Source organism: Aotus nancymaae, unplaced genomic scaffold, assembly GCF_030222135.1.
Source record: "Aotus nancymaae isolate 86718 unplaced genomic scaffold, 86718_ANA_hifiasm-v0.15.2.pri h1tg000099l, whole genome shotgun sequence".
NCBI lineage: Eukaryota > Metazoa > Chordata > Mammalia > Primates > Aotidae > Aotus > Aotus nancymaae.
Window position 1 is genome coordinate 7,033,048 of NW_026988514.1, and position 16,105 is coordinate 7,049,152.

The following is a 16,105-nucleotide window of genomic DNA, read 5'->3' on the forward strand; positions in this document are numbered from 1 at the left end:
GAGAGTGACCCCAAGCTGTGATATGAGTGGTGGGGCTGATTTTAGGGACAGTAGAGGATAGCGCTGGAAAGGGTCACTGTGGCCAGCTCAGAGCTTCAAGGACCCCCTGGTTAGAAGTGTGAACTCTCATCTGTAGGCAGAGGGAACTCAGGGTTAAATTTCTGGAACTGTAGCAAGCTGTGGTGGGGAGTGAGGAGACTTTTTAGGATAAAATTGTGTTATGAGCTCAACTACATCCCCCCAAAATTCATAGGTCTAAGGCCTAAGCCCCAATATCCCAGAATGTGACTGTAATGGAGACAGGGCCTTTAAAGAGGGGACTTAAGTAAAATGAGATAGTTGGAGTGGATGCTAACCCAATACAGCTAGTGTCCTTATAAGAAGAGGAAATTCAGACACACAGAGACACCAGGGGTGCGTGCCATGTAAGAGGCAGCAAGAGCCTGGCCTTCTGCAAACCAAGCAGAGAGGCCTCAGAGGAAAACGGGCCTCCCCAATGGCCTGACCTCACATTTCTAGTCTCCAGAACTGTGAGCAAATACATTTCTTTAGTCAAAGCCACCCAGTTGTGGTGTTCTGTTGTGGTGGCCAGAGCAAATAGATAAAGTGGTTAAGTCCCTCCAGCACCCTCGGAGGTTCTTCTTGTTACCATTCCCCAAGGCCATCCTGGCCATGACAAGGGCAGGTGCAGTTGTTTGGGAGGAGACCGCTGTGGAATGGAGAGAAGGAAGACTTGCTTGATGCAGCAGGGAGTAGACTACGGATTCAAAGGAGGGCTCTACAAAGGTCCAGTGATTGAGCTTGTAGGGAAACCTGAGCCGTATGTAGGTCTTGCTCTCCTGTGCCCTGCAGGATAGCTTGACCCATTTCTGTTCTCATGCCAGACCCTAAGGGCAGTGTCAACTGGGCCACAGATGCAGGCCTGGTGTGCCTGATGCGCCTGGTGGGCTATTCTGATGCCTTCAGGAAGCCCACCTTCACCTCCTGGCTGTTGTGACTGGCATCCCTGAGGCTCTGTTTCTTTGTGTGTGAAATTAAATAAGGACATGTCATCTGTCACGTGCTAGCAATCCACCAGCACAGGGTGAAGGCTCAGCAAAGAAGACTTCTCTCTTCCTCTGCTTTTTTAGGTCAGGAGCAAATGCAGATCAGGGTGGGGACAGAGTAAACATATAACTGGGGTGGAGATCTGATTGATTAGTAACTCATAAATCATCTGAAACCATACTTTCCTGTTGATAGTCAACCTTCTGTAAACACACAATGTGTTCTCACCTTGTTATCATTCCCAGTGATGTCAAATGCGTGGTTGCCCTCGTCAGTATAAAAGTTTGATGTGACTTTTCCTGGATGCACCTGCCTATAAGGAGTCCTGCTCGTCACAATGGTAGGTAACTGATTTTATATACAAAGGCCAGAAAAGCAAAAACAATATGTATTCCTTATTTAATATGCTGTGATGTGTGCTCCTACTGCACAGCATTGAATGGTAAATGAAACCTAGTTAGGAATATTTTGTTATTGCCTGATTCAATGTACAGAGTATGAGAGTCTGGAGCTTGGGAAATTCTTATTGAGTTTAGCATTAGTTCTGTTCTCTAAGATCCAAGTTGTTTTTCCTTCCAGGACCAATTCACTGAAGGCTCAACCTTCCTGGGCTCAGGTGATCCTCCCACCTCAGCTTCCTGAGTAGCTGGGTCTACAGGCGAGCCACCATGCCCAGCTAGTGTTTGTATGTTTTGTAGAGACAGGATTTTACTATGCTGCCCAGGCTGCTCTTGAACTCCTGAGCTCAAGCAATCTGCCCATGTCGGCCTCTCAAAGTGCTGGGATTACAGGTATGAACCACTGTGCCTGGCCAAGAAAGATTTTGCTTCAAAATTTATAAAAATGCATGCAGGATTTTCTTGTGTCTTAAACTTGGTCTTTGTTCAAATGTTCTTTACTAACACCAGGGAATGAACTGGGCTGCTCTCAGGGCTGCAAGGGAGATGAGGCAAGAAGCAGCCAGCCAAGTGGGAGGAACCAGGGAGCAGGTCCTAAGAGCAGACACTGGGCCTCTTCTGGATCACACTGCAAGACAAACGTGCTCTCAGAAACTGTCCTGAGGCAGAACTAGGGATGGTAAAACAACAGTGAGGTGGGGGTTCTCCCCATCTCCACTCAACTGGCTCCTCCTGCCCATCCTCCATGCAGCTTCACAGGAACTTAGCAAGCTGCACAGCTGGCAATACCCCTGCCTGCCTACGATCCTGAGGATCCCCAAGTCTTTATTTAGTAATTTAAAATACTTTCTTTTTTTTTTTTTAAGTAGAGATGAGTTCTTGCTATGTTGCCTAGGCTGGTCTCTAACTTCTGGGCCCAAGTGATCCTCCTACCTTGGCCTCCCAAAGTCCTGGGATTACAAGCATGAGCCATTATGCCTGACCAGACCCCCAACTCTTGATTATGGGTTAAGAACCTTCCAGGAGCAGTAATTTACCTAAAGAGACACACCTTCTTTTTTTTTGAGACAGAGTCTTGATCTGTCACCAGGCTGGAGTGCAGTGGTAAAATCTCGGCTCACCGCAACCTCCACCCCCAGGTTCAAGCAATTCTCCTGCCTCAGCCTCCTGGGTAGCTGAGACAACAAGTGTGCACCACCACACCCAGCTAACTTTTGTATTGTAGTAGATATGGTGTTTCTCCATGTTGGCCAGGATGCTCTCGATCTCTTGACCTCGTGATCCACCTGCCTCGGCCTCCTAAAGTGCTGAGATTACAGGCATGAGCCACCACACCTGGCCCAAGAGACACAACTTCTAAGGGCACCACCAGTCTGCTTCACCTCAAGGCTGATCATGAAGCTGCACCATCTAGAAAACCCTAGCCCATGCTGGCACGGTGGTGTACTCTCCTGTGTGTGCACACATCAGGGGCTCATGGTTACTAAATGCAGGAAAGAAAGACAGGAAGGGAGGGAAGGCTGGTGGCAGAATAGAAGACAAGAATGAAAAGGAGCTTTAGAGCCTCTCTATTCAGGGGTGGGCCTCAGAGCAGCAGCGTAGGCATCACCTGGGAGCCTCATGTAAGTCTGAAGACCTACTGAAGCAGAATCTGCATGTTATTGAATAAGCTCTCTGGTCGGGTGTGGTGGCTCATGCCCATAATCCCGGCACTTTGGGAGGCCAAGGTGGGCAGATCACTTGAGGTCAGGAATTTGAGACCAGCCTGGCCAACATAATGAAACTCCATCTCTACTAAAAGTACAAATATTAGGCAGGCACTGTGGTGCACACCTGTAATCCCGTCTATTTGGGAGGCTGAGGCAGAAGAATTGCTTGAACCAGGGAGGCAGAGGCTACAGTGAGTTGACATTGCACCACTGCACTCTAGGCTGCATGACAGAATAAGACTCCATCTCAAAAAAAAAAAAAAAAAAAAAAAACTCCCAGGAATTTATATGCACATTAAAGCAGCACTGGGTTGAGCATTGTTCCTGGGTTCTCACCTAGGTAAAGATACGGAGGCACTGGCTGTCTCTTTCTTCAATGAGCCTGAGACTGTGTGTTTCCTATTAGCTCCCTGGGTAACTCTAGTGCTTACCCAAGGGGGAGAACCCCTCTTTTTACAGGGGAGGAAAACTGAGCTTCAGAGAGAGAGAGAGAGAGAGAGAGTGTCAGTGTCAGGCTATTTCTGAGATACTGTCAAGTGGGAAATCTCTTAATGAAATAATTTTCTCTCTGCTGTCACCAGGTTTGCACTCTGTCCTCAGTTGTTCAATCTCATGCCTGTGCTCTAGAGCTACAGGAGATTTGGGGATTTTGCACATGTCACTTGTCCTGGGCTGCAGCCCTGCTTGTCCCTGTTGACTCTCCTGCTTTGTGACTCAGTGAACAAGATCTCCAAGATTCTAGTGATCCTCCATCCCCCCAGAGGCTTCTTTCTGCAAGAAGGGAGTGAAAATACTGTCAACAAGGCTGGCATTTTGGGGAAAAAAGTTTACATTTCCTGGACCCCTTCCTGACATCTTACACTAAAATTAACTCTAGATGGATTAAAGACTTAAACATAAGGCCTAACACCTAACACCTAAAACCCTAGAAGAAAACCTAGATAAAACCATTCAGGACATAGGCATAGGCAAGGACTTCATGACTAAAACACCGAAAGCATTGGCAACAAAAGCCAAAATAGACAAATGGGATCTAATTAAACTCCAGAGCTTCTGTACAGTAAAAGAAACAATCATTAGAGTGAGCCAGCAACCAACAGAATTGGAAAAACTTTTGCAATCTACGCATCTGACAAAGAGCTAATATCCAGAATCTACAAAGAACTAAAACAGATTTACAAGAAAAAAAAAAAAGTGTGCTCATCTCAAAAAGATGACAAGGTCCACTAGATACTTTTCCTTGTTCTACAATTTCAGCCTAGATTAACTGGTTTGTTCATGGAGCCATCAGAGATGCATTTATGATCTGAGAAGTGAACTTCCTAGCCTCACTGTCTGTGTTCACAGTGTGGCCCCAACCTATTTTTCCAGTCATATCTCCAACTAATCCAGTTAACTACAATAAGCCTTCAACTATATATGTTTGTTGCTTCTCTTCTCTATCTTTGTTAACATTTCATTCTTTTCATGAAACTCCTCATTCTGTCCTTTAACTCTTACATATTCTGCAAAGAGGCTAAAGATTGCCTTATCTATAAAGGTCTCCTGAACTTCCTCTGCAGTGAAACAGCCCACATATCATTACTGCCTTATACATGTTGACTCCTGTTTGCCTCTTTCTGTAGTTCATGCTAGTGACTTGTGTGGGTCTTGTTCCCTTGCTAAGTCACCCACAGTTAGGAGTTCCACCTCATAACCTCTCACCAGAGCCCAGCAGAGTTCCTGGTACACAGCACTCAGTAAAGGATTATCCTCTGAATTAATTCATTTTTCATCCTGTCCTTTCTTCACATTACAGAACTTTCTCCTGGGTGGACTTGTGATCTTTGCAACCTTTGTGACTTTATGCAATGCATCATGCTATTTAATACTGAATGACATAGTTCCAGGAGAGTCAACCAAGGGTAAGTCTTGACTTTTCAATATTTATTATGTTATTGCAGCCTGGTAGGTGGACCTGTCTTCAGATGAAAACCTTTGTGTTTTTTTTTGTTGTTGCTTGTTTGTTTGAGACAGTCTTGCCCTGTTTCCCAGGGTGGAGTCAGTGGTGAGATCTTGGTTCACTGCAACCTCCTCCTCCCAGGTTCCAGTGATTCTCCCACCTCAGCTTCCAAAGTAGCTGGGAATGCAGGTGCCTGCCACCATGCCCAGCTAATTTTTGTATTTTTGGTAAAGACGGGGCTTCGTCGTGTTGGACAGGCTGGTTTCGAACTCCTGACCTCGGGTGATTCACTCACCTCAGCCTCCCAAAGTGTTGGGATTATAGATGTGAGCCACTGTACCTGGCTTCACTTTAGGAGGCTTCTAAGACTACAGCAGCCTGGGCCCTGCACCCAGAGATAGATTCCATTGTTCTAGGGTAGGGCTGAGACATAGTTGGTTTTCAAGTACCCAAGATGTTTTACATGTTCACCCAGGGTTGAAAACCACCGATGCAAAGCAAAGGGAAGTGTAGAAGTGAGATATTGATTGAGAGATAATCCAGCAGGAAAAACCTTGGTCCCAAGTACCCGTAGGTTCACATGGCTACCTGATTTAAAAAAGGGCCTTATTTTTTTCTTGAAATACCTGTTCTGAAATAAAACTCAGAAGGATGTAAGCTTCCTGTAAGAAAATGTTATCAATAGCGTGAACTGAACAGTACTGGAATTAGCCATGGGTGAATCCAAGAGCACCATTCTTTGATATCTTTAAAAGCAGTGAGCTTCTCCCTCTCTGGGAAGGGTACAGATAGCAGGGGCTGGACTCAGTGTGTGACTTGCACTGATTCTCATTGTGTGACTTGCACTGATGATGTCATGTTTATGGTTTTAGAATGCACGGATCTTAAAGGAAACAAACACCCAATAAACTCAAGGTGGCAGACTGACAACTGTGAGACATGTGATTGTGGTGAAAAAGAAATATCATGTTGCTCTCTGTAAGTCTGATCAGAATCTGTTGGGGAAGGGCTAGGAATCTGAATTTTAACAGGTGCCTTGAGAGTCTTATGAGGACACTGTGAGTAGAGAAGCAAGCACTTGACTTACATCAGAACACCTGCGTCCTACTGAACTTGAAGTGTCTAAAGAGTTCCAGCCACATTTATTGAGCAGGATCCATGCTAGGTGCCTAATGGAACAAAAGGAATTGGACTGGGAGTTGGCTGGCTGCTCAGAGCAGACTCCCAGGCATCACATTGGTCGGGCCACTGGGTATTACAGCTAAGCCTTGATTTTGTGGCTCCAGAGATTTGACACTGTCTTTATAGCAAGTGTTGATGTCACTCTGGTGGAGTATGATTGTATCCCAGCCAGGTGAAGGACTGGTGACTGGTTCCTCCCTAACATAGGAGCACGGCTCCCTGGTGGCTAAAGTATCTGTGTCACCCAGATTTGGTATCCCTGACCTCTTCTAGGATTTTCCACTGTAGGCTTGGATTCTTGTGGGCCTGGTGTGGAAAAGGGCCAGGCTGCTCCTTGCAGGGAAGAGGGAAGAACCTCGATATTGGAGTCAGAGTAACTTGAGTCTGAATCTCCATTCCCTTGTATACTAGCTGTGTGACCCTGAGTAAGTTTCTGAATGTCTCTGAGCCTGTTTCACAGTATAATCAGGGATAATCAGGTGGCTATGAGAATTAAATGAGATTCTGCATATACATTCTTTAACCCAACAAACACTTAATGCCTTCTCTGTACCAATTCTGTGTCCTGCGAGCCTGGGCAGTAACTGACACCTGGTCAGGTTTCAAGGTGCCCTTTCCTTTCTCCTGCCATGTTGCCTGTTCCACTTAGCACACTGCTCCACATGGGGGAAATGAACCACCCCTTCTTCCCTGGATTTGCCTCACTTCCTACCAAGTTTGTTTTTCTCATGAACTTTTTTCTCCTCCATGGAAAAATATAGACTTTAAGCTTTTTCTGGAATAAGTTTTTGGATCCACTGCACCCTCTGTGGGACACTGCCCAGATCTCAAGTTGCTTGGTGGCAGTGGAGCCTCAGGCTGGGGGCCCAGGTGGAGGCTCCCTGGCAGGGCATGGGAGATGTCCTGGCCTCCACACTGCCTGGGCCGAGCTCAGGGTTGGCTCTCTGACTTGGGTGAGGAAAAGGGAGTGGGAGACAAAAGGCCAAGTCCATCCAATCACTGGCTCTGGATAGCTGAACACCTGATGTTGACAGTTTCCCCTCCTCCTCTCTCTCTGCTGCTTCACCTACAGAGCTAAGTCTGGTTTGAACTGAAATAAGCATCCAGTAATATGCCCTTTGCCCTATAAACTTATATTTGCACATGGGCAGCAGAGATTCACCATTTCACTTCCTACCACGAATAAAAGAATTGTATCTCTTTGGCCAGGCACGGTGGCTCATGCCTGTAATCCCAGCACTTTGGGAGGCTGAGGTGGGTGGATCACCTGAGGTCAGGATTCCAGACCTGCCTGACCAACCTGGAGAAACCACATCTCTACTAAAAATATAAAATTAGCCAGGCATGGTGGCACATGACTACAAACCCAGCTACTCAGGAGGCTGAGGCAGGATAATCACTTGAACCCGGAAGGTGGAGACTGCAGTGAGCCCAGATTGCACCATTGCACTTCAGCCAGGGCAGCAAGAGTGAAACTCTGTCTCAAAAAAAAAAAGAAGAAAGAAAGAAAGAAAAGAAAAGAAAGAATTGTATCTCTTCAACAAATGCCACTTTATTTTTAACTTTTATTAATTGTGGTAAAATGTATACTACATAAAATGTGCCAGTTTAACCATTTTAAAATGTGTAATTCAGTGGCATTAAATACATTCACAGTATTATGCAACCATAAACACTATTTCCAAAACTTTTTAATGACTCCAACCTGAAACTATATCCAGTAAACAATAACTCAGTCTCCCCCCTACAAAACCCCTGGTAACCTCAAATCTACTTTCTATCTCTATGAATTTGCCTAGTCTAGATACTTCATATAAATAGAATCACACCACGTTTGTCTTTTTGTGTCTGGCATATTTCACTCAGCATGTTGTCAAGGTTCATTTATGTTGTAGGAAGTATCAGTACTTTATTCCTGTTTCTGCTGGATTAATATTCCATGGCATGGCTAGACCACATTTTGCTTATCCATTTATTTGTTGATGAACACTTGACTTTCTTCCACCTGTTGGCTAAAGTAAGTAATGTTGTTCTGAACATTGTCAATATACAAACATTGGCATATAATGTTTGCGTCTCTGCTTTGAATTCTCCTGGGATATATACCTAGGAGTAGCTTGCTGGGTCATATGGTAATTTTTTTGTTGAACTTGTTGAGGAGCTGCCAAGCTGTTTTCCACAGCAGCTGCACCATTTTACATTCCTACCAGCCAACAGTCACTTTTAAACATGCAAGGTTTTAAATGACATTTCCCCCAATTTTCTAAGTAAAACATATGAATTATAGAACCATTGGAGGGTATAGGATAAAAAAGAAGAAAAACCTACTAATAATCCTGACTGCTTAAAGGTTATAACTGTTAACATTCTATCATATTTATTTATTTGTATCAAAAAATTGAGACAGGGTCTCACTATGTTGCCCAGGCTGGTCTCAAACCCCTGGACTCAAGCTGTCCTCTCACCTCAGCCTCCTGAGTAGCTGGGATTACATGTATGTGCCACCATGCCTGGGCTTCTATCATAATTTCTTTATGTCTGTTTTCTACATTTCTTTTCTTGCACATAGTGGATTTCAAATTTTATATCACAATTCTGTGGGCTGATTTTTCCACTTAATGTTCTAGCATTGGGCTAGGCATGGTGGCTCATGCCTGTAATACTAGCACCTTGGGAGGCCAAGGTGGGGGTGGATCATTTGAGGTCAGGAGTTCAAGACCAGCCTGGCCAACATGGTGAGACCCCCATCTCTACTAAAAATATAAAAATTATCTGGGCGTAGTGACATGCACCTGTAATCCCAGCTACTCAGGGGGCTGAAGCAGGAGAATTGCTTAAACCTGGGAGACAGAGGCTGCAGTGAGCTCACATAAATAAATATTCTAGCATTAGTGCCATCTCATCTCATTGGAAATCTTTAAAATATTTGTATGTACTGCAGCTCAATTAGAGGTGGTCTCTGATTTTTATCAGCTTCTCCTGGGGCTCCATGAAACTGACCTGGAGTGACTCTTTGCTATGGTTCATTGAGAGAGCTCCTGTGCTAACAGGCCTCCAAGCCAGGGTTGGGACAACTCTTCCCTTTCCACATTCTAGCAACAATATGCTGGTCACTTCCTGAACAGGGAGGGTGGGAGGAGCCAGCCTGAACAAGCTGCCTAGCTCCACAATAGCCAGACTTGCCCCTGGCCTGTCAGCACCTACTGCTGACCTTCTGTGCCTGCAGGATGGAATCTAGGGGTAGGCTGTGTGACTCTATGGTACAGACTGGTCCATGTTCCTGGAGGTCACACTCTGGGGCTGCCAGCCAAGGGGTGCCCTTAAGTTGGTGAAGGCACCCCAGCCAGCTGTAGCATGGATGGCTTCCTGAACAGAGTGGGTGGCACTGGGGCAGGGGGGTAGTGCTATGGGTCGTTTCTCTTCTAACAAGCTCTTGTTTTGTCTCAATGACAGTGTTGCTGTGCCTGTGGGTTATGACATACACAAGTGCCAGAAAATCTTTAATAAGGAGGACTGCAAGTATATTGTGGTGGAGAAGAAGGACCCAGATAAGACCTGTGATGTCAGTGGATGGATATTGTAATGTGCTTCTAGTAGGCACAGGGACCCCAGGCCAGGCCTCCTTCTCCTCTGGCCTCTAATAGTCTATGATGGTGTAGCCCTGCCTATCAGTAAAAGATTTTTGAGCAAACACTTGAATATGTGTGTACTTTTAATTTATAACTTATGTATACATTGATTTAATACACATTATAAAGTATACAAAACATTTAAAAGGGAGACAAAAATACATATGAATAAAAGTTCTATTTTTCCTGAACTCTGTAATAGGTCATTGTGCATCACTTACTCGGGGGACTGCTGTCACTCTTGCTGTTTGTGATGTCTGCACTCTGCTGCCCATGTCCTGCTGGCTGGTAAACATTAAAAAAAAGTGTGTCTTCAAGCTGAAATTAGATCCCTTCTTTTCTTTAAGGTGTTCCTGTTTATCCCTCCTTCCTCTTCATCAGGAAGTATCTTCTATGATATGTCCCCTACCTTCCTCTGTGTTTGCTTGAGGTGAAAGCAGGTTGGAACAAGACAGCCTGAACAAGTGCCCCCAAGGCCACATGCAGCCAGAGGGGAATTCAAGGCCAGGGGCTCTGCCTTGCTGATGGAGAGTGGCCTGGGAGCAAGGCCTCAGTATCAGTTATCTCTTGCTATACACAGAGCACCCAAAACTTAATGGCTTAAAACAATGACGACGTCAATTCTCTTTTGACTGTTTCTGTGTTAGAGAACCTTTGTTCACTCAACAGATCTGTACTGAGCATCTAGGCCAGGCAGTGCTCTGGACCTGGGGATACAGCAGTGAACCAGAGAGATCTCAGGAGAGAACCCTGCTCTCCTGGGGCTTGGAGTCAGCTGTGTGTAAGTGACAAATCAGAAATGGGCAAACAATCATCTTTTGAACAATCAGTGGGCAACTGATAAACAGCTTTATTTTCCCTTGTCCTTCATCTGTTTAAACGTGCTATGTGGGCCAGCTGAGCAATCTAGACAGTTCCCTTAGCTTTCCTGGTCACCTTCAGATAATTTTAAAAAGTGTTCTGAGTTACATTTTGAGTTATATGAAGTCTCATTCCAGGGGCTGCATCTGAACTGAGAGGAAATGGGGGACAGGAGAGTTAAGGGCTCCTTCTGCCTGAGGTCATGTTCTAGGCCGACTTCCTCCTGGGACTTTTGTGGGCCTCTCTCTCCACAGCTCCCCTTCCACTCACAGCCTATGATTGTTGTCTTAGCTTCTGCAAAAGAATCTACTCTCCTGTTGTTTTGCAATGAGGTTGCCTTGCCCCTTGTAGGAGTCACTCTTGGATGGGATCCATAAAACCCTGCTATGATCTTCTCCTTTGCTGGGGAATGTGGGGAAGCAGTTGCCAACCGAGTATGGAGGACCTCTGTCGAAACTGAGACAGAAAGAAGCACTATTTTAACATCTGGTCACAAGTCAATAATGTGGGTTATAATTTGGGCTGTAGGCTGAACATGGTGACTCATGCTTGTAATCCCATGTGAGTTGAGAGGATCGCTTATGCCCAGTTTGAGAACAGTCTGGGCAACACAGTAAGACCCTGTCTCCACAAATTTTTTGTTGTTGTTGTTTGAGACAGAGTCTCACTTTGTCGCCAGGTGCCAGGCTGGAGTGCAGTGGCGTAATGTCGGCTCACTGCAATCTCTGCCTCCTGGTTTCAAGCAATTCCCCTGTCTCAGCCTCCCGAGTAGCTGGGACTACAGGTGTGAACCACCATGCCCAGCTAACTTTGGTATTATTTAGTAGAGACCAGGTTTCACCATGTTGGTCAGAATGGTCTCGATCTCTTGACCTCATGATCCACCCACCTCAGCCTCCCAAAGTGCTGGGATTACAGGTGTGAGCCTCCGCACCTGACCCACACAAAAAAATTTTTAAACCAGGGACCATGCCACACGTCTGTATGTAATCCCAGCTACTCAGCAGGAGAATCACTTGAACCCAGGAGACAAGAGGTTGCCACCAGCTGAAATTGTGCCACTGCACTCCAGTCTGGGCAGCATGGCCAGATCCTGTCTCAAAGAAAAAAAGAAAAGAAAGAGGAAAAGAATCTGGGCTCTTGACCTTTATTTATTTACTCAATCTTTTTTTTTTTTTTTTTTTTTTTTGAGACACGAGTCTCACTCTGTCGCCCAGGCTGGAGTGCAGTGGCGTGATCTCGACTCACTGCAACCTCCGCCTCCCAGGTTCAAGTGATTCCCGTGCCTCAGCCTCCTGAGTAGCTGGTGCTACAGGCTCGCGCCACCACTCAAGCTAATTTTTTGTATTTTTAGTAGAGTCGGGTTTCACCGTGTTAGCCAGGATGGTCTAGATCTCCTGACCTCGTGATCCACCCGCCTTAGCTTCCCAAAGTGCTAGGATTACAGGCGTGAGCCCCCACAGCCGGCCTATTTACTCAATATTTAGAAAAAAATGTGGCAAACGTGGAATCATACATCATACAGTCTTTTCTATCTTACGATATTCGCTTTTGTATCTAAACGTTCAAGCTAAATAATATCTACTTTGTGAGGACATCGGAATCACTTGGGATGGTCCTCGGCACAGAATCTGCCTTCGAAAAAAATGTTTGCTTCATTTAATTTGATTTAGTCACGGAGGGCGAAAGGACACTATACAAGGGCAGGAGGGAGTGTGCGCCTGTGCTCTGCGCCTTCTACACGGCAGTCGAGGGCTTCTGGCGGAACACTGCGGAGATCTCGCGAGACTGTCAGACGGACAGCCTCGGCCGCCGCGTCCAGCCAGAATGCTCCTTTTGACAACTACTAAAACCAAGGGACATTGAAAATCACTAACAAAGTTCATCAAAAGAGTGGCAGTGAGCTAATGGTGTGGTGGCTCACCTTGTAATCCCAGCACTTTGGGAGGCTGAGGTGGGGTGATCGCTAGAGGCCAGGAGCTGGAGACCAGTCTGGACAACATAGCAAGACCCCCATCTCTACTAAGATTAAATAAATCAGGTGTGGTGGAGCCCGCCTATAGTCCCAGCTGCTCAGGTGGCTGAGGTAGGGGGGATCACCTGAGCCCCGGAGGATCCAGTGAGCTAAGATCGAGCCACCTGCACTCCCGCCTGGGTGACAGAGCAAAACCCTGTCTCTTTCTAAAAGTTCTCTTTGATTGTCAGTCTACAAAGATCACAGAGCAAGGGTTAGATAACCAGCCACCACTCTTATTCAAAAATCCTATTCATTTAGGACTCCGGAATTACAGTTTTGAGGGAGCTTCCTGGGCCCCCGACATGAAGAATCTCACTAAAGGATATCCACATACTGGCTTGTCTCCCACCCCACTTAGTCCAGGTCCCAAAAAGAATCGCCTCCCTAGTGCCCGAGCAATCCCTCAGCGTGGCAGAAACGGATCTCCCCTCTGGATGGAGCTGAGCGGCACTGCCAGAAACCCCAATGACGGGAACGCCGCGTCTGGGCCGCGGTCCGGGTCCGCCCCTCTCCCCAGTGGCCGGGGGCTGCCAGGCTGGCATTCTTCAGGGCCAAGAGTGGCCTGTGTTCCTAAGAGGGCAGGCAACCCGACCGCCAGGGTGCAGGGGCAGTCGCGGCCCCGTCCTCCCGCGCGCAGGCCGAGCGTCACCCCTGCCGCCCTGGCGTCCCCCGGGCCCGCCTCTCACGCCCGCGTCGGCCGCCAGCGACCAGCTCTGGCTGCTCCTGCGGATCTCCTCCACCGACCACGGCCGCTCCCACACGGGCTCGGACGCCGGCGCCCGCTCCTGGTCGGGCAGGGAACAAAACGAGGAGACAGGTTGAGCCTGAGGGCAGCAGGGACGGCAGCCCCAGCCCGGGCCATTCCCTCTATGGCCAAGCCTGCCGCCCTCACCATCCCAGCCCCCCCAGGGTGGTTTCGAAGTCCTGACCTCAGGTGATCCACCCACCCCAGCCTCCAATTTGGCTATTTTTTTTTTATTTTATTTATTTTGTAGAGATAAGTTCTCACTGTGTTGTCTTGAATTCCTGGTCTCAAGCAGTCTTCCTACCTGGGCCTCCCAAAGTGCTGGGATTACAGGTATGACCTGTAGCAGGAGCTGCTGAGGGAAACAGATCTCTTGAACACTGAATAGAGAAGGAAGAAGTTTATTAGGCCCGGAAGCCTGAGCGATAATTGGTCCAAAGCTCAGCTCATGTAACAAAGGAAGATTCCGCCTTTACGTAGGCTTATACTTTAGCTATTACACGTGGAAGAATCTTGGGTTTACAGTCTTAGGACTCACATGTGAAGAGGTTTTGATTTTGTTTGAAGTAAAAATAGTGTCTTTGGAAAGTTTCCCCAAGACCAAGTCTGCCACCTACAGGAAGGTGAAACAGAAGGTGCCAGTCAGTCACCCTTTTCTTCTATTGAAATGCAGTGTGATAGTCAAAGGGGAAGTTGATCTCAGATGCCTGGGTCTCCTTCTTCAGAGCCACCACACCTGGCCTAAAAATGTATTTTTTATACATATGTCTTTGTCAAAATTGGGATAAAGAGAAACAGACTGGCAGTGGTATGCATTTGAAGAAAAATGGGAGAAAGCATATTTACTTAGGATGTTGTGGGAATTGAGGGACAGGAGAGACCCATGAGTGAAACAGGAGGATTTTATTAAGGTGGTCACTGGCTCAGCGGATTAGCATCCCAAGGCTGAGCCCGGAACATAGACAGGGCTTGACTTTTCTGCATGTGACTGAAGAGTGTTAGGATTCAGTGACCCAAAACTTGCAAAGTGGGAAAGGAGCTTACAGAGGCAGGACAAAGGCAGTTTATTAAGCCGTGACCGCTGTTGCAACTTAGGCAAGACTTATGACCTTCGGTATACATTACCGGTGGGAAAACAGGAACTGACTTAACTTTTACTGCAAATAGTTACTCAACAGAAAAAGAACAGGCCTGGGAAATAGAGGGTACTTGTTAAACTTGTTCTTATCTCTGTTCTGGGGGAGACTCTGGAGCCCATACTTTAAAGGCTCTGGTTCCTAAAGCTGTACTAAGTCACTAGGCTAGTTAACATCTATTGGAATTTCTTGGTGCAAAGGTGGGGGAGGGGCCTGAACACATTGTCAAGGGAGGAGGAAGGGGAAGGAGAAGGCTGTGGGATCCCCTGCAGAAAGGCCCCATGGTGGTGGCAGCCCTGCCTGCTGCTCCAGGGCTCAAAGGTGCTTAGATCTCTTCACTTGAGTGCAGTTGCCCCTGGCCCTTTGGGCACGTGTGTGAGGGAGGCAGCCTCAGCTGTAAAGAGAGCACTGGCTTTTGGGTCAATAGGCCTATTATATAACTGAATTAGGGTCTGCTTGCCCAGTGCAGTTAAATTCAGATATCCACACAGAGGTTACAGCACTAGAAAGGAAGGTGTTTATTCACAGAAGCAAGGGGGACCAGGCAGCTCATGCTCAAATCCTGACCGCTGATGGCTGGCAGGTGTGAACCCTGAAAATTGGAGACAGATGTCAGTTAATTTAGCAAGTTTATTTTGCCAAGGTTGAGGACATCCGCCCAATGACACACCCTCAGGAGGTTCTGAAGAAGTGTCCAAGGTGGTCAGAGGACAGCTGGGTTTTATACATTTTAGGGAGACATGAGTCATCAATCAACATATGTAAAATGAACATTGGTTAGGTCTGGAAAGGCGGGACAACTTGAAGTGGGCAGGGGGCTTCCAGGTCACAGATAGGTAAGAGACAAACGGTTGCATTCTTTTGAGTTTCTGATTAGCCTTTCCAAAGGAGGCAATCAGATCAGCATTTATCTCAGGGAACAGAAGGATGACTTACATAGAATCAGGGGCAGGTTTGCCCTAAGCAGTTCCCTGTTTGAATTTTCCCTTTAGCTTAGTGATTTGGGTGGGTGGGTGTGGGGAGAAGACAGTTTCCTTTCACAGAGGTAAGGGTTTTTAAAGGCAGGGGTAAATTTTCAGGAAAGCAGAAGTTAGACAAAACTGTAAATCAGTACATGGAGGGTACACATTGGTTTGGCTCAAAAAGGCAAGATATCTTGAAGCAGGGGCTTACAGGTCACAGGTGGATTCAGAGATTCGTTGATTTTTAGTTGATTCGGGAGGTGATGCCTTGTCTAAAAATTTGGGGTTAGCAGAAAAGAGTATTAGATTTAGCTCATGGGTGTGGCTTCCAGATCCCTGCAGAAGAAATTTAAAACGTAGGAAGGTGGTCAGAATGCAGCCCTCAGCTCCCTTTATCTGAGGTCTTCAGGCCAGCAAATCTGTTTGGTCAGGATCCAGGTGAGGGTCCAGGTTTCTGAGTGACAAACTCAAGGATGT

The 16,105-nt window shown here is 46.6% G+C and overlaps 1 protein-coding gene across 1 annotated transcript; it reads left to right on the top strand.

Annotated features, from left to right (window-relative positions):
- Positions 1–1,279: 1,279 nt before the first annotated feature.
- LOC105711144 (beta-microseminoprotein J1-like) lies at positions 1,280–9,977 on the top strand. The gene is made up of 4 exons (XM_064370055.1): positions 1,280–1,387; positions 4,953–5,058; positions 5,969–6,074; positions 9,732–9,977. The coding sequence occupies exons 1-4, from the start codon at positions 1,385–1,387 to the stop codon at positions 9,859–9,861; spliced, it is 345 nt and encodes a 114-aa protein (XP_064226125.1). The 5' UTR covers positions 1,280–1,384; the 3' UTR covers positions 9,862–9,977.
- Positions 9,978–16,105: the final 6,128 nt, after the last annotated feature.